The 19,592-nt window shown below is 37.5% G+C and overlaps 1 protein-coding gene across 1 annotated transcript in view; it reads right to left on the reverse strand.

Annotated features, from left to right (window-relative positions):
- Window positions 1-211: 211 nt before the first annotated feature.
- pth2ra (parathyroid hormone 2 receptor a) overlaps window positions 212-19,592 on the reverse strand; it is a 45,746-nt gene continuing 26,365 nt past the window's right edge. The window contains exons 7-9 of the mRNA XM_035523019.1: window positions 17,932-17,992; window positions 15,637-15,703; window positions 212-1,997 (exon numbers count right to left, since the gene is read on the reverse strand). Coding sequence (XP_035378912.1) covers window positions 1,605-1,997; window positions 15,637-15,703; window positions 17,932-17,992 — 521 coding nt within the window. The 3' untranslated portion in view covers window positions 212-1,604. The remainder of the gene's footprint in view (window positions 1,998-15,636; window positions 15,704-17,931; window positions 17,993-19,592) is intronic.

The following is a 19,592-nucleotide window of genomic DNA, read 5'->3' on the forward strand; positions in this document are numbered from 1 at the left end:
AGACTAAAAGTGGGATGAACTTCCAAGAAATAAACAAGATGGCTTTTTGTCAAACAAAAGCCACTTTGTCGACTGGGGCCATCTGGTTTGACAGCATTATATTTGACTGTTCACTCGCTCGTGCTGCACTTTGACCACACCACATACAGACAACAGATAAGTGACATGCACTAGGAAGTATGTTTATCACAGTTGGGTAAAAAACCTCACAGCAACACTTGAAAAAAATGCTTCTTTGATGGTGAACAATGCATCAAAAAATCTAACTTAAAGTAAATATATGCATTTTAAAGTATGTGCGGAAGCAGTCTATACATCACATAGCCTGGTGAATGACTTTCATTTAGAACATGCATTACACATAAAATGAATCCATCACAAAAATACCAACATTTGTGGCATGTATAAAAAATTACAAGACCTTTCAGTAGCTCGAAAGAGCATTGTTTTCAGTGGCACTGTTTACATGCTAAAACATTTAGTGAATTCAGCTCGAAATCACAGCAGCCCTTGTGCACCTTGTTTTAACGTATAGAGCTTCAGATTGTCTGCCAGTGCTTAAGTAATAAACTACAGTTGTTTTCCTGGCTTCAGTATATTTACCCAATTAAGATGAAAGAAGTCAGTATATAAAGTAAAAATAGTCACATCCATTTCAATATGAGAGATATTTGAAATATTACAAAAAATTGTTCTGTAAGTTAGCGACGCTTCGGGAAGAAGAGCTGTTTCACTTTTCCGAGGAGAAGACTAGAAGGGATCGATGTTCTGCTAACCAGCTGATGTGACGCTAGTCTGGAGTCTATTGGAATGCATTCAGCCACAATCCTGGGAGAGAAGCACGGACTAGTCTTTCACTTCCTGTTGACATGTGGCATGAAAGTTCTTTTGGAGTCATGGTTGTGCAGCAGAAGTGAATCCTTCCTCCCAGTGTGTTGAAGATTAGACAGTTGCTCAAAAATAAATAATAAATCAATCAATCAAATAAAATAAGACATTCTTAAGCCTCTGCAAGTCTATGTGTATTTTCCATACACTCTTTTCCATAAACTGTTCATTCACAAGAACACTTGGAATACATATGATTTATTTAAATACTTTTTAAAATCACATAAATAAACCTTTGGGAATATTTTTAAATGATCACAACAGAACACACATTATGTATATTTAAAATACTTGGACATTTTATTCTGGTATCTTTATATGCTGAGTAAAGGACCTGTTGTATTTTAAACTACCTGCAAATCCATCATGTAATCATAAAACGAATCTACTGCGAATGAAATTAATTTAAATGAAGATAATTCATACTTTAATTTGCAATCACAATACAGAATTCAGGGACTTGAAAAGGAATTTGAAAAAGGAATAACTCTATATTAGTCACATCTTTCATAATTTTTCCATAACTGGTAAACCACACTTGGGTGTTTCATGCATTCATAGAAAATGTAATCAAACACTTAGGAGTGTAGCAACAAAGTAATCCATCGCAGTCTGCCTTAAAATGTCCAGGTTTATTCCAGATGTACCCTGTGATTTTCATGCTCACCGGGCATCCGTACCTAAGGTCAACAGTCCCGTGACCTCATCCTCATTACCTACAGCGTCTCCTCTTCATCCTCAAGGTGGCTTCTGGCCAGCACAGGCAGCAATTCTTTCAGCAGGATGTCATCCACCCGTTTGGCGCTGCCTTCCGACTCCTCTGGGACGAAGGGCGGCAGGCTCTCAGCGTCCGAGTTGCTGAGCACGTATCCTGGCAGGACGGCATGGGCGCCAACTGAGGGCGGTGCGGTGCTGCGGTACACCCGGCTGGAGAACAAGGTGGTGGAGCGGCTGCCGGCCCCCCCGGCCGCCAGCTGCGAGTGGCTGCTCGTGCTGTTGTTGAGTCCCGTGAGCACGGAGCCGTAGCGGTAAGCGCCACACACCACTGGGCCCTTCCAGTCCAAGGCCAGGTTCCAGCGCGTCCAGGTCTTTTTGATCTCCGTCTGGACCTGAGGAAGGGACGGAGTAGACTGATGTGAAGTGGGATTCATCAGGATCATTCTAATCACATTCCGGGCACAATTACCCAACAGTAGTTTAACTGAAATAACAGTTCTACATATGGTGTGACTTGTGGCTGGGCAGAAAGCGTTAGAGGCACTCAACAAGTACCCCAAAACTTACCTCTCCATTACAGTAACAGTAGATTATGGACACAAAGAAACCCTAGAAGAGGACAGATAAAGTGAGAAGGCATAAGGATGTAAGATTTTTGGGTATGAACATGTTTCAACATTCACGAGATTAGGTGTGTGTAACCCATGGACTGGAATGCAAAGATTTAGAGAATGATGTGAACGTACACTGTTCATCATACTTTCTGCATAACTGCCCATGCCAATTAATGACATTAGTAGCTACATCACATACTCATACAATGCAGCAAGGAAATCTACACTGTCAAAGTAGACAGGTGGAACCTGAAAGGTGTATAATGGTTTTTGATTTTTTATTTAGGATGTAGGAGACTTTAAACCTTTCCTTTCTCATCTCCAGCCTGATGCCAGGAAAGCAGGGGCTACGTAGGCAGGAGCAAGGAACAGATGTGCACGTGCAGTCAATTACCTGTTCACTCACACAAATTGTACTGTATTGACGACCTAAAATTACTTTAATAAACTAAACATTGAATGTATTACAATGTACCTTTGGATTTTTAATGTTACTCAGAACTGGAAAAGCCAAGTTTAATCCTGGACCTGTGCCTGTCCGATTCTGCCTACACACTCTAACTTCACCACAGCTGTCACTCTATTTTAAGTATTAATGGCTCCTCATGAAACAAACGTGCTGTGCTGCTTTAAATTCATAACCACATTACCGGCATACATTGAGATTTTATACGTACTCTGACATATTGTGCCCTTGATTGTACAGATATAATTCAGATTTATGCATTACTTAAATTCAAACTCAAATAGCACCTGTGTATATAGGGCTGTTATAGGAAACAGTCTTTTTGAATCTGAATTAGGTTCTGTCCTAAATGTTGTCAGAAACAGTCAACAGGGACTGTAACATTGTAAAAGTCAGAGGAATCGATTGTTGAAGACACCTAAAAGCAGGTTTGCTACAAAGTAATACAAGCAAAATGTCAGTTAATTTAACAGCAATTGTAACAGCAAATTTATATTGCTATTATTAAGTTAACATTAGAATGAAGGTTGGTCAGTCAGCATGATTAGTGTGACCGATTAACATCTTTCACCAATGGTTGGGAATATGATTTCAGTAGCCTGCATCCATATAATAGAAAAGCAAGATGTGCCATAATACAGATAACTTCATGTAGAAGTAAAGCATGTCCCTTACAAATGCACCATATACAAATACTATAACTTTATATATGTTATAATGAAGAAACGGACATTGAGAAAATCTAGGAAAAGTAAGCCAAGTGTATGTGTACTGGAAGGAAGTGGATATTTAGCTTTCAGAACATCCACAAAACTTAACGAGCTTTTTTCATTCAAACAATTAGCTAAATAGTTGCATTGGAGGACAGCATTTGTAGAGATGTATGTAAGCATCTGTTTCTCAGAGATTAGCGGAAAGACGTGGTTGATCAGAAAGCTACAGCGAGAAGGAAGTTAAATGAGATTAATGCTGTTCTGAGAATTCAGCAAACCTGTTTACTTAAAATTTAGACTCTTTTGTCTTTACCATTATCACTTTTTTGTACTTTGAATTCTTAGGCACATTCAATTATTTTTGAAGGGCTAAAGGATTAAACACACAACAGTAATGGTACAAACAATCATTGATTATTCTTTAATTAAAAAACTAAAACTATGGCTGTTAATGACCACATACAAACATATAGCCACAGAATTTGTAAAATGTTCTATGTGTAAAAAAAATTATTTTATTTTTTAATCTTTTTTTTCAGTGATGCTTCAGTCTCCCCCATGTCAAATTTTTTTATTTTATTTTTATTTTCCATGCTTGGAAAACCCAGAGTAATGGACCCTGGCTGACACGCTTTGTACTGGGTGTTAGTAGAAAATGAATGCTGGAGACATACAGCAGACCTTAACAAATGTAAATAAATAAATGAATGAAAAGTTGAAAATTTGGCAAAGATGGATGTGCCTTGTGTACCATCCCATGTTTCAGTCCTCAAGGCCTCAATTGGAATTGGACTGAAATTTCACGGTTATCTCATCCTAAAGGCCTAAGGGCTTCATGACCTGCTGGTGTTCCTATGATGGGGTGCCTTGTGTAATCCACATGAAACCCCCTCAGTCACAATTTTTAAAACCACGGTGTCAAATTGCCCGGTTATTTCCACAAAAGATGCAGACAACTGAGCATCTTCTTTTCTCTATTTATCTATTTGATGGTTACCTAGAAACTTAAAATGAGATAAAGAAAAAAGATGCCACTTTTTTGAGGAAGAAACAAATTGCCCTGGTTTGAAATGAATATGCAAAATCTCTTCTTTGTGAACATCTACAATTACTGGATTTAGTAGATGCCTAATTTAAATAATTAGGTAGCATCCTGTTTACAAAGCAAGATAATGGGGGTCTGGTACAGACCCAAGACACATTAAGCATTACTTAAATGAATGTCTGAATATTCATATGCGTGTAGCAACACACTGTATCTGATCCTGATGTATGGGGGATTTTAGGTGGTATTCATGTACTCTGTGTATGTGGGCCTAATGTGGGGCTCCCTCTCTCTCTGATTGAAGAAACAAATATATTAATGTAGAAATGCATCAGTTATAAATCACATTCATCTTGTGTAGTTCTAAATTCTGAATGGGAAATAAATATATTTTGCAAGAACACCCTTTGGAGGGATTAAAATTATTTCTATCATCTGCAAAGGTAAGTCTTTCAAACTGAATCAAATTCCACAATCAAAACCAGCCTGTGCTGAGTCTGAAGCAAACTCTTCTTTCTTTTCTTTTCTTTGGTTTTTTGTTTGGTAAATGAAGTCAGTCGCAGGCTGGTTAGTATTCATTACTGTCAAAACACAGATCTGGGCTGCTGGAAAAGCCCAAGTGAGGTGTGATCTAAGGAGACAGACAGACCCGAAGTTGCCAGAAGGCAGGGGCTGTCCAAGCTGCTCAGCAGGCACGGCTGTCAGCCTGAGCAGTGCGTGTCATGCTGCACTATATGGAGCCCCTAGCAGGGATGTGCACATCCACCACTCCCACCAGCACAGCATGCTGCCTGCTGACAAAATACCAGGCCATTTAGAAAGCCTAAGAATAACAATTTTGTACAGGTACAGCACTTGAGTTCAAGCCTTATATTGTATGTCCTTAGTGCAGGAAATATAACTATACATGACAACTAATGCAATACAGCTTGTAAACTGAGAAATGTTCAAGGAATTATTGCTTTGCAGAGTTACAGTTGGTAAACAACTATTATATTAAATGTAAAGTGGTGTGACCTGTCACAGTTTGAAGGGGGGGGTTAGGACTCCTATGCTGCCCTGTGCATCCTTACTGCCTATAATTTACTTACTTTTAACATATCAGGTTTGCTTGTGTTATTGTTTGTTTTTATTTAGTTTTGTCTTTATATCTTCTCGAAAAAAAATGATATCTTCTAGTCCTTCCTTGCTGACTCCACAACAATAAAAATAAGAACATTATAAAACATAATATAAATGAATAGTTCTGGGATTTCTCTTTTATCTCTGTGGCAAAGAGAGATTTTCCATATAGAGTTACTGATTTAGTCAATACAGGTTATTATTCAAAGTGATAAAATCAAGCACCAAGCCTATCTGGCAAGTTTTAAAACATCACACATAGCCAAATGCCCCCCGATTAGATATCCATTTTGGCTCCTTCTTCATTCTGGACTATTTGAAGCAACTAGGCAATAAAAAGCAACACGCTAACTATAAAAATGTAGAGGTTAAAGAAAATGGAGTCCCACAGGAGTGAGTGCCTTCATAACACATAGCCACTGTACATGGAGGATCATAGGACCATACATTTTTTGTTTATTTAAGTGTATCCTTAGACTGTTTGCTTCCAGGATGAACTGCAATCTGTTAGCTAGCTAGCTTCAGTTGCTTAATTAAAAGCCTGTGAGTTCATATTTTTTCTTTCAATTAGTTTTTTTTTAGTAAATGGTTAAAAAAAACAAGGCAAAATCTCCACCACACATAAAAGACATAAAAGAATACAAAAGTGTTTAAAATGCCTTGAACTTGATATGAACATTCCAGAGTTAAAAACTGCATCCATTTTTTGTCAAAAAAAATATTGGTTTCAGTAGACCTTTATTCTAACAGTCATGTAGGCTAGCAATAATAAAAGGTTCAGTGATGTAGAACTCCGACTTAATGCTCACAATGCATTGATTAATGTGACCTTTAATTGGAAAACAATAAGGTAGAAACCTATAAACTAACAGACCCCTCTACAGAGCCACTGCACCCCCCCAGTTCAAAAGGTCTAGAACTACCACCAAGTCCATATTTAAAATAAACTTACTGGAATGTTAAAAACAGGGGCTTGCATTCATCTTGACTCACAAGAATAATTGAATATATGATTGCGTTATGTGTGCAAGCACTTCACACAATTAGTTAGTACCTGGAAAGAGTTGAAGAAGAGCTCACAGTACATGCGGACTTCCCAGCCAACTCCATGGAAAGTGTGTGGCATTCCCACAAACACAATGTAGTGCACACCAAACACGAACACCAGGACCAGCGTGGACTTGGCCAGCTTCCTGCTCACACACACCACAAAAGGAAAAACTGACACTGTGTTTACTGCGTTCATCAATTGTTTAAATCAACCTTTCTTACTTTTTTTCAGTGGAATTTTCGAATGGATTTTCACAGCTGGCATAAAAATTGCAGGAAGGATCCAAAGGTGAGATCCCACACTGAAATTATGAACAATGCAAATGAGCATAATAGATCCCCCTGAAATATCTGGAGCTGAATGAATCATCTTCTAGAAGATCCTCTTCTGGGAGGTTATATCTTATCGAGGTGTATGGTATGAAGAAGGTTACACAGAGGAGGATTGACCAGTGATGGTATAATTTTAGTGTGACAAGTGGACATGGCCAATAATTAATCAAAAAAAAAAAAAAAAGGTAAAAAAAAGCCTCTTTGGGTCACCAACCAAATGAAGACCTACCTATGCATCACGCAAAAAAAAATGAAGGCATAACAATGACTTAGTAATAATAATAATTACACTTGAATGGGAAAGTAATAAAACAGGGCGTCATATTAGTGCACCTCTTTCTTTATTTCAAAGCAAAACCGAGTAACGTTTGCAATAAAAACATTGTAGGGAGTAAGATGAGCAGAGAGAGGTGGAGGTGGCGCCATTCAGTGGTGCTGCTTCAGTGTGACTCCACTCCGACTGAGGTGCTTGCAAACACGGACGAGGGGGATCAGCTGGCCAGGGGGACATCTGGGATTTAGCATGCTGTAGTGCGCCAACAAAAGAGACCATCAAATTGATTACTATTATTAGAGGGCAAAATTACATGCCTTCACTCTGTGTTTGCATCCCAACTGGATGTGAATGGTGCCACTGTGAATGGCCTTTATCATTTGAAAGCATATGTTAGTAATTATCATTGATTTATGTGCATGATCTGTGGGGCTTGGACTATGCATCTAGCAGTTAAAATGCAGTTAAATCTGTTCTATGGCGTCAAATCAATGTCAAAATGTATGAGCGAGCATAACCATTTGCGCACAGGAAAAATTATTCCTCACACATGTAAAAACACTTTTGTGAGTGAGGAGAATATTTTTCATATGTGCAAAACCACTCTCAGAGCAACAGGTACTATTACAAAAAAACAGCCAGACACTTGACTGTTTTTTTTTTCTTCTTCTTTTGTTTACTTTTAAGAATCTGCACAAGTAAGTTTAATTTATTTTTGACAGTTGTGAGCAGGGATAAAGTGTGGCAATTGTATCCTGAAATAAGATTGGTTGCTACTGTTTTCCAGAAGTCAGTTGTGATGGTAGAGTGTCAGTATTTGTCACAGAGTAACATTTTAGATTTTCCTCTATAAGTTTGCTAAAACACATTTTATCATAGATGTAATACAGTTTTGTTAATATTGTTCCTCCTTAATGAGCTAAAGTAGCATCTGTAGTAAAATTAGATATTTAATAGCAACATTTTTAGCTAACACCATTGTACTGGTGTACTTTGAAGGTCTTCTCATGCGAAGGCATTCCTGTGTTCTTTATGCTGCAAGAGCGCTGTGACAACCACTGACAGACAGAATGGGTATAAAAAAATTTGTTAGTCCAGTTTAATCCAAGAGCTCTCACTTTCAATGCAAAATAAACAAGTGTGAAATAGCATCTGTAGTAGAACAAAATATCAAAGGCCTATAGAAAACTGTCTCAGGTTTCCATGTGTTACAGTGTATCATATCCCATTTTTCCAAACTAAATTTACCAAAACATGTGTCCAGCAAAAGCAAGCTATTGAGTCAAAATCAGAGAAATGCAGACTCACTACTGCCCTTCAACTAGACACTAATGTGATCAGTCGAAAACACTGTCACAGATGATAATGAAAACAAGTTCAAATATGCATATTGTAAACTCCATGTAAAAACAGAGTGCAGGATTATTTTGTTATCAGTGCAGTTTATTTATTTATGGTCATGCAAAATAGCCTTTGGGGGAAAAGTTCAAGTCAAACATAGAAGTTCTATAGGAAGTATCTTTTAGATAAAAAGAAAAATGTAGATTTATTCTAACACAGTTCTACCACAGTGTCCCATCTCTGGACTACATATTTGAAAGGGACAGGAATAAAGAGGAAGAAATTAATTTGGACCTAAATGGTACAACGATCACATTCCAAATGAAAATGTAAGCACAGTGCTCTGGCTGTTCTCTATGCTTATGTTCAATCAGAACATCACAAAGACCACTTAGAAACATCATGAGAGGTGGTATTGCAAAGTTGTTACTTACATATATGCTTGAATGTTGGTTTCTATTTCACCAAAAAAAGCTCACGCGAGGCACATATAAGAAAGTAGTAGTGTTGAGCAACAACAAGCCACCAGAAAGAGCTTCTATGCTCTGTAATGTAGATTCGAAAGATCTTAAGAACTATACTGGAGGGTTTCTTCCAAAATATATTCTCTCAAATATTGTTTTGGTTATGGTGGCTGAGATCCACTAACAACCACTGTCTAACAACTACTATCTACCCATCCAGAACTTCACATAGATTGCATTGATTTACTGTGATCTATCTGTTCTCAAGGGGTCAAACATTAAGGCTTGTTCAAGCTCTTTTGGTTCTGTTCTGTTTACATGTTATGCTAATGCACAGACATTTCCACCACCGAATGTGAATTTTCAAGAACAATTTCCTATTGCATTTACTCATGTCTTTCCAATACATGTAAACGCAGATGCCATTTTCGTCATTGTTTCTGCTGAAACACTAATCAGTGCAGCAGCCTTTGTGACTGAAGTTCATGGTCCACTGTTGAGCAATCTTTCAGCATCACTTTGGTATTTTTCCAATTGCCATCTTGATCCAAAATGAAGGTCAACTGGGCCTGTTCAACAATTTTATACAAGCCACCATTTTTATACATATATTGATTGTACACCTATCTGGAAGCACCTGAAAATGTTCTTTTTCCACTCATTTCTCAATGATGATTACACCTTTAGAATGTTAACGTTTTGGTGGTGTTTAAACCATGACATCAGTGTGTTATTTGTGTTTCACTGTAGCAACTGGAATTTGGTCTTTTGAATGGCAGGGATTTTTTAATGACAACAAAAGTTAACTTTAAGATGGACCAAGTGCTTATGATCATGCTAAAAGAGTTTAGAAGAAGTACAGTTTGTGTACCAAATTACCAATAGAGTTTACCTTTTGGAAAATTAAACTCTGTTCAACTCTATTTGTTGAATAGAGTTAAAATGTTCAGAATTTGTGTATTAGTGACTGAACAAAACTGCAACTATAACAAAATTATAATTATGTTAATTTGCAAAGGTAAAATTTGGTATTTAAAAGCAACATTTTAGCTAACACCTTTGTACTGTTGTATTTCGAAGGTCTTCTCATGTGAAGGCATTCCTGTGTTTTTCATGCAGCAAGAGTGCTGTGACAACCGTTGATAGACAGCCAATCACAATGGATTTCCAGAAAACAATAGTTGCTATACATGGGCCACACCATTGCAGTTGTCAAAAATAAATTATATTGTTGCAGGAGCAGATGTGAGCAGAAACAACAGTCCAATGTTGAGTTAGTTTTGGCTCACGTATGAGTGGTTCTCTTTGCACACAAGAACAGTTCCCCTCAATACGAGCACAATTTTTTCTTATGCAAGAAATACATTTCCTCACATGAGAGTAGTCATGCTTGTGTGAAGAATCATTTTCCTTGGGCACAAGAGCAACAATCCTCATGCAACTAGTTCAGCTCGCACACAAGAGCAGTTTTGTTTGGGTGAGGAATAATTTTCCAAGCGTGCAAGAGCTCTTGCTTGCTCGCAAATGATGATGTGGACGTGACGCCATGCTATACCCGTTATGATTCAAAAGCTTCAAATGGCATCAGGGAATACACGGTCCTGAAGGGAAAAGGGATTCAGACAGCACAGCAAAACAAAGCACAGATATTGCGATCAAAATTAAAACTTGCCACGCCTCAACAGCTGCGTGCAGGCACCTTTTCCTCTCTTGACATTTCTGGCCACCGACGGTTATGCTTAGCGCTCACTCTGCCCTCCTCTTGGATGAAAAGCATAAATAGCATAAGCAATTGCCTGAGGCTCTTTCCTCATTTTCTGCAGCTCAGTGACACGGGCCTCTTTCGCCGCAGGAACTAATGTCAGTAGGATGTGTTGTTGGGATAAAATCTATATCAGCATTTCTATATATAACTGCATGATTGTCAGAAAGCAATCTGGAGGTGATGGAGATGGCATGGCAGTCCACAGACCTGTACTGTTTTCTTGTGTCGTATCTCCCCGCATTGGTTTCCCGGATCTTGGTTGCCAGCACCCGAACGATATTAACAAATAAGATAAAATTCAGCTGACAGAAAGAAAATGGAGAGAAAAAAAAAAACAAAATCAGCAGGTTGATAAATTACATACAGCAGCAGTTAGTGTCATCTAATCACCGGTTCCGTGTCGGGGCTGAATCCTTCCTCCCCAGCTCATTCATCTCAGCCCTTAGCTAAGACATAAAATACAAGAATATCTTATTTTACTCACAGTATCCCAATAGCTCCACACCATACATTTTATGCTGTCAAAGGACTGTGTGTCATCATACAGATGGATGAGCCGAAACTCATAGACCATTGGCCCTGTAAGTATAGTTTTACAAGGCACAAGTTATTTTCAAGCCTGACAAATTTCAGAAAGGGATCCAGAAACAGACTCAGGTCAGGTTTGAAGGCATTTAGTTAGTATTTTTAGGGATACCGTACTGATACAGATCATCTGAGGTTGAAAGCTCATTTCTACACAGGTTAATGTGGGACATGAAGCCTTTGTTTTACAGTTGGACTTGGACTTGGAAAGGCCTTTGCCAGACTAATGGAAAAGTGATTTGAAAACAGCAGATTGCTTGCTTAATGTCTATGCACAGTTAGGGACCTGTGAATTAAATAGCAAATCAGGTTACTACATCCTTTGAGTTTACAAAAGGGATCAGATAAGAAGACCTAATATTTATTTTATACCCATTTTAAAAATCAGATCTGGTATAATAGTATCTGAGTTTCTTTCAGATATGAAAATAATTTCATAATGACATGTTTTATTTGTTATATATGCATAACATTTCAGTTGTATATGACTATTTAAACATAAAGACCAGTAGACTCATGTAGTTGGTTCCTACATTGAAAATTTGTGTTTTGGACCAGAACACATGTTTGTACAGAATGTTTTTAATCCCTGCATAGAAGCTTTGATATTACTACACAAATAATTCCATATTCAAAAGCGACACTGAGCAGGTCTAAACTATATAGGGTATAAAAACTTGAAAGCAAGTATATGTTATCATCCACTACTCAACAAATGATGCCTGTTATCAAAATGTGGAGATAAGGAGATAAAAACTAACATGATTGAACCATATTCAAAACATGAAGGTAACTGCATGCAGTACTGAAGTATTCAACAAATGATGCCAATCATCAAAAAAGTACTGTAAGGTAAATGGCAAAAAAACAAACAAAGAAAAACCCTACCATCATATGGACTGTGGTTATAGATTCCATATAAAGCTACAGAAGGCTGCATTTATGGGTTGGTTGTTGGCTTAGCTGAAAATCATCTCATAACTCAGCCATGGAAATGTTCATCTCAGGCATGGAAACCGCAATCGATGCATGGAAAAGTAGTGAAAAAGCACTATAAGGAAGACTGTCTATTCCCAACATACTTTCCCTGTCTACCTTTCAAGAGTCTTAGCCTTTCATAAGACCTTGTTATCTTCTGGCATTCTTTACATTTTACCTTGTTGGGTAAAAATCATACAGATTTAAAAATTGCACAATCATCAGTCCAGATTAAGTTATTCATAACCATACAACTGCTTCCTGATTCATAATAAGGGGGTTCTGTGGCAATTTCACAGGACAATTTGAAAAAATAAAGCAAGTGTGAGGGAATTGCCACTATATGGTATTCCTGCTTACCTTCTATGACCCCCTCTAGGACTAAAAAGCAATGAGAATCAAGTGAAAGTTGTTAGATTTTCCACCATATTGTCACGGTACGGGTACAGCCCCTCCCCCCCGAACGTCTCCTTGTGTGTGTGTGTGTGTGTGTGTGTGTGTGTTCGTCAATGTGGCCACGCCCTCCCTGTGTCTCACACCTTACTATTTAGCAAATAGCACCTGATCACCAATTTATCACTGCAAGAGAAGATGTGTCTGTAATATTACCAATGCTTTGTTATCTTTTAATAGAACCTGTGATTGGTTGATGTCAGGACATCATGATTATGTTAAAATTAATAATATTATTCTGTCTATCAGGCAAATAATTTCAGAGCTTTTACTTATAAGAACTGGAAACACACTTCCACAGTGATTCAGTATTATGTTATACATTTACATATATGACATTTATCTGAAGCTTTCATCCAAAGCAACTTACAGTTATGACTGAATACAGTTTGAGCAATTGAGGGTTAGAGGCCTTACTCAGGGGACCAACAGAGGCAACTTGTCAGTGAACAGATTTAAACTGACAATCTTCTGATTACTAGTCAGGTAAGCAGAGAACATATGTAACATCTGGTGATGGCTAATGTAATGGTACCATCCCCCTGCTGACAGCAACTGGCATTCGGTGGCGGTGAACACAGGGACTGTTTACATTTACACATGTCATTGTATCATTTGTTGATGTTTCCCTGGTGTGTGTGTGTGTGTGTGTGTGTGTGTGTGTCGTCTATTATTAGCCATACAACCTGGTGGTTATGATGTCATTATGTAGTGTCTTGTTTAAGTCTGTTTGTGTTTCCTCGAGTTTGTCAGTCATTGTATGTTACGTTGGCTTCGTTTGGTGTGGTTAGCGCAATTTTGTTTTGGGTTTCGTTTTTGTTACATTTCTGCTTCAGTTGGAGACACATTTCATTCCCTTTCTTTCTTTTATTCAGCGCACTCTTAGCATGTGACGGCTGTGTTTTGGCCATCATCAGCAAAAAAAGGACTCACGTTCAATCACACAATATATGTAAATACCCTCTGTCATTTTGCATTAACTTCATATTGTTTTTTTAAACAATAATGTGGTGAAGTACTGAGTCCGAACAACAAAAACTAAAGTTTTTGTAAGACACAGTGACCAACTGAGGTAGCCATAATCAGACTATTATTCTGTTTGCAGTGATAAAACATTACAGTTTTAAGACATATTTGTTTAAAAAGGAGTGACAATGAATTCAAACAGCTCCCAGTAACATACTGAGCAGGATGTAACCATCAAGCACAGCACACTTGTGTAGCTACAATAGTGGTTTGAAGCTTTATTTTTTCTTTTATTTCAACTGCAAAATGGATGCACTATTGAACCTAAAACCTTTTTTTTTGTTTCTGTTTTTTTTTACCAATAGGTATTATTGGTAACAAGACGTCTGACATTTCTAAACATGGCATGGCTCTATGCAAGTCACCAAAGTGTGAAAAGTAAGAACCTTTTCATTATATTCTTCTTTATTTTCATTCTTCTAATGTCACTTTCATTCCTTATGTATTTTAATGGGTGTAATGAAAAAATACACTAAAAAGACTTTATTTTGCTCTGTTAATGATCAAAGGATTATTTTTATCACTGCAACATCTCTGACGATTGCTTCCAGACATTTGTAAATGTCATGGCTGATGTTGCAGTGGCAGCCTGGTTCTGTACCCTGCAATAAATATCTAGTACTGCAGCAGCTGAGGGAGCTTTTTCCAATCTTTAATAAGCTCATCTATCTCTGCACACCCACTGAAAAGCCTTCTGGTAACCATTTAGTCTTCAGTTCTTTTCATTTCTGAATAAGTTGCAGATGAACTAGCCTTTCCCTGCACTTCCACATGAGAGAGAGCGAGAGAGAGAGAGCGAGTATCATTCCAGTCATGGTCTGTGCAAGCATGCCAGATCAACTAAACCTCAGAGCAGCTTTTCCAAAACCGGCATGCCCGGAGAGATTAGTCACTCACATTTTCAATACTAATACCTGTCTGGGTTGTTGCAAGTAAACAGCAGTTTTAAAAAATATATTTACATTAACAGATCTTACAAAAACAGTCTGTGAGGTTTATTGTGAATGTCTGAAATGTATAGCATACGACATGTCTACAGAAGACCTACAACTGAGAAGCATAATTCGTATGGTATTCCAACTTTGGTCAAATACAGAGGACTAATTTTCTATAAACTGTGATGCTTCCAAAAAGGAAAGAGTACAAGAGTACAAAAACCTTTGATCAATGTCTGAGCTTCAGCCCTTTCATGATTTCCTATCATTATGAATCCTGTCCTGCTTTTAAAAAAGCACAAAGCAAAAAGCATTGCAAAGCACTTTTACTTAAAGCACTTATTCTGTACTCTGCTAGGGAATATAATGATCCTCCAAAACTTCCAATATAAAATCACATGTTGATACAGCTCTTCTTTGAAATTAAAACTAGTGTTTACCAATCCTAAATGTCTCTAATGAATCAGATAAGGAAGCACTGCTTAGCCTTCTGGGTTCCCCCGCAGTTTCTGCTAGATCTGTTTGACTGTGCATAAGTGCTAATATTATGGTGGGTATCTTAAAAAATGCCTCACACACAGACACTTATATGCGCGCACACACACACACACACACACACACACACACACACACACACACACACACACACACACAGAATAATTATCATATCATATTTTTGTTTGCCACACTGCCAGTGACATCTGCCTCACACAAACATGGGAGAGAAAAAAGTTTGGATAAAGTTTGGCAATTTTCCCTCTGCAAGGCAAGACTGCCTTAGCCTTTGAACTCTTTTGAGCTCAGTACTTAAGAAGCACATTTGGTTCTTAAGCACTGTTTACTAAGCACAACCCCCTCTTAACTTACCCCGATAGCTGTCAAAATAGGGACCTGGTAGATCCATTTGATGTTGCCTGCACTTAGTTCCCAGCATCTAGAGAAGGAATGACAGAGCAGGGCAGTCAGTTAGCAAAACAGGAGACATGGAGCGGAGAGAAAGAAACGAATAAACTGGCAGAACGAGAACCAGTAAGAGTGAGGAGGAGGGAGAACGAATGAGGAAGATACAGGCTAAGAATAAAATAAAGAATGAGAGCGAGAGAGAAGGGGATTAGAAAAAACAAGGCAATTGGGAGCAAAAGTAAAGAAGAACTGAAAAAAAAGCTGAAGGAGCAAAGAATGATGTATTACAGTCATTGCAACGCAGTAAAATCCTCCGCTGGACTAATGTTTGCGGTGCTCATTTACGTCGAGCTGGTGTTCATTTAAAACTATAGGGGTAAATGCAGCACTAGCGTTGGCCGCTGCTGGCTACAGAGTTCTCCCCTGAGATAAAATCCCCCTCTGTTTCCCTACGGTTCTCTTTCTGTGAATCAGTACTGCTTGGATGAGTGCTCATATTTCCATTTGTTTACCGTGTTGTGTTACGGCATGCAAAATCCAGTTATTAATGTTTACACTTTGGCAAAATGTAGAGCTCCATGAATAAAGATGATCATGTTGCCTCATAATACAATATTTTAAGTGCTTTTAATGTACATGACTAGATACCATGTTATTTACTCATCACTGGTTGGTGATTAGACAAATATTTAGACAAATTCATTACTGTCAATCAGTTAATCATTACAACTATGCTTCTTAAACTGGGATTGAAGTTTTATAACATTAATGTACAAATTACTTACATCACATTCATGAATTACATTCAAACATTTGATCCAATATTGTACAACAAATGCTGGTTGTTACTAAAAAGGTCTCTTTATAACTGTTGGCTTTTTGTAGGCAATAAAGACACAAGCAAATGGCTCTCACTATCTCCAATGAATCTTTACAAGCCCAAATTGACTCAGACTCCTTAAAGGAGTGGTATGCTGACACCAGAGTCTGTGAAGCACTCAGCAAGGACACTGCAGCTCACAAGGGTACAATGAACGTGATCACACTGGATCTTATTAATATGCATAAGATGCACAAGAACAACACAATATAATTTCATTTTGGTAAAACTGAAGATATGGACATTCTAAATAGCTATACTTAGTTGTAAAAAATTATTTCTAGCTTCGTAAATAATATTTAATTTACTTTTAAATATTATTATTTATTTAAATAACCTTTTTATGTGCTTAAGTTTTGGGACCATTAGCATGACAGACAGAATACTAAAAATATTTATCTCCAGGGAAAACAGAGCTGAAAAAGCAGATAATAATGATTGTATTCATACTCATGTATAATGGTTGCATTCAGGCTGAGTAAATACAGAATAAAACTGTTGAGCTGTCTCATTTTGCATGATCTCAAGACTGAGACTGAGTTAGCTGCATAACGTTTGATGTCGGGTTGTTATCATGTGGAATATGCAAATGACCAAAAGCTTTCATCTTATTACAGTGAACAAAATCTCTAATTTAACATCTATATTCAGCTCTGTTTGTGTAAAATCAACTACAATAGCCATCTAGATTACTGGGCTATTTGTTTAGTTGTTAAGAAGAATTTATCAAACACTGTAGCTGAGATGTCATCACTCCCCAAAAACCAGAGGCAGTGGCTGCTATCCATGATGCAAATAGTTTATCTTTAATGCTCAAATAAATTGTTTTAATATGAACATTAAATTGTTGGTATCATAAAAGTAGGGGCATGACATGCTTGCTTGCTCCTACACAAAGCATAATATTAGTACTTTGGTCTAGTATCCTGGAACAGTGTCTCTGACAGGCATCAGGTTAGACTGTGTTTACATATGATCACCTCAGGAAATTAATTTATCATACTTGCAATATTAATTAGGTTTTCCTTGTCATATACCTGTATGTCATTCTATTTAAGAAGCTTTTGTATTCTAAGATCCTCTCGCTTAAAACAGACAGGAATGTATTCAATCCATAGACGGTACAACCACAGTATTGAACATGTTTAATGTCTCCACACAGGTTTTGATCACACGTTCTCCTATTGGATTTTTAATTGTATTCATCACCTTAATCACATCTGCTCATTTCGAGTGATATGGCAAACTCAATTATATAGGCATATACAAACATATAACACAGGTAAAAGGTAAAATGTGGACAGCAAAGGTAGACTAGTAAATAATCAGCAATTATACCAGTGCTGGTATAATTTGTAAAGCATCTGGAGGCATGTCACCTTGAATCTGCCACTGTTGCCCTGACGATTGCCCAGGCTGACACAAAGAGTGCAGGAACACCTGAAATTAAAAGAGAGAGAGTGAGCAACATTTCTTTAGTTTGATGCTAATAACTATCTCATTATTTGTTAGTTTAGCATCATCTCAAATAAGTATGGAGTAGTAATTAGCTGCCATAAGTTGTTTAAACCAGAAGGAATTACTAGTTCAAGCTAAAATTGGAAAAATATAAATATATTAGATTAGATTGTCACAACAGGACATACTTCTGCTGAAGAGGTGCCTTGCTGTTGATATATATATATATATATAAAGTCTAAGAAATGTAAGCGTGAACTTGTGACTTCACATTCCAAATCAAAACGCCGCAGTTTTTTTTTAAGAAGGCCACATAAGATTTTTTACACATAAACATTAAAATTCATCCAAATGAAAAATATTAAAATAAAGATGAAATTGTAAAAAACAATATTAATAAAAATGCATTTTTGTATTGTTCCTTCATTAGGGTTAGGAATTACGCTTCCATGTTGTAACACTACTCCATGGTCCTAGAGTTTTGAACTAGATTCTCAGAATCCTTTGGGGAGTTAAGAGGTGCTCAATCCAGTCATTGGCCTATCAGGGCCTGCTTCTAGAGCCCCGTCACCAGAATACTGATCTGTTTCACCCGTCCCTAATAATCCATACGCTTTATATTCTGTTTGTTCCCAATATCGTCATATCATATCGGCGAGACATGGCTACTGTTGTTCAGACCTGCTGGGGTTCCTGTTTGCTGATCTTTTGTTTACAACCCCTGCTGTTCTCTTTTCTGGTTTTTGTATGTTTTTGCTGTTTTTACCTTCTGGTTTCCTCTCCGGATGTTCCTCTGGCATGGAAGTTGTTTTGTGTTGGTTTTGACCACTGCCTGTTTTGTCAATATGCTTTTGAATTGCCCTTCTATCAGTAAAAAAAAATCACTCACTGATTTTATCCAATTTTTAAGCGTTACACTATGTACACTATGAAATAAATTATTTCAGATAAAATGCTATGAGACTTTCATTCACCAGTATAACTCGATATAGCAATAGAACATGATAACAGCAGTACATGATAACATGAGCAATTGGGGGCAGGAAAGTTGAGGCTTTTGCCAATTGGAATTATTTTACATGGGCATCTGAGAATAAAGAAATGGAGTGTATCATTGATTCAGCACTCTACCCAAAAGTACGAACACTGAGCACATTATTGGGCACACTTACTTATCTCCTCTTCTGGTCAGTTCAACTACACAGCATTTGCAAAATTGCTCATTTTTAGAGACAACTGGCACTAATTTAGAGCATCACAGATTAAATTACAAATAGTTTTCAAGCCTAAGTGAAAACACTCCCATAGACATATTTCTGAAACAGATTTTTATAAGGTGAAAGGGAAATAGCTCAGCTTAGATCTATTATGCCTCACAATTATTTCTCACCAGGGGTCTGGGTCTATATTTAATGAATGCTGCTCTGTGTAACGAGGCAGCCCGAGTGCCGAAGGGCGTGGAGCAGGACGCACAGACTCAATCAACATGGACGGACATTTATGACATACAACATAACGGCACTCACATAACACGAACGATGAGCATGAATACGTTTAGCAATAATGAGACTAATCTTGACAT

This window comes from Electrophorus electricus, chromosome 25 (genome assembly GCF_013358815.1).
Source record: "Electrophorus electricus isolate fEleEle1 chromosome 25, fEleEle1.pri, whole genome shotgun sequence".
Classification (NCBI taxonomy): Eukaryota; Metazoa; Chordata; class Actinopteri; order Gymnotiformes; family Gymnotidae; genus Electrophorus; species Electrophorus electricus.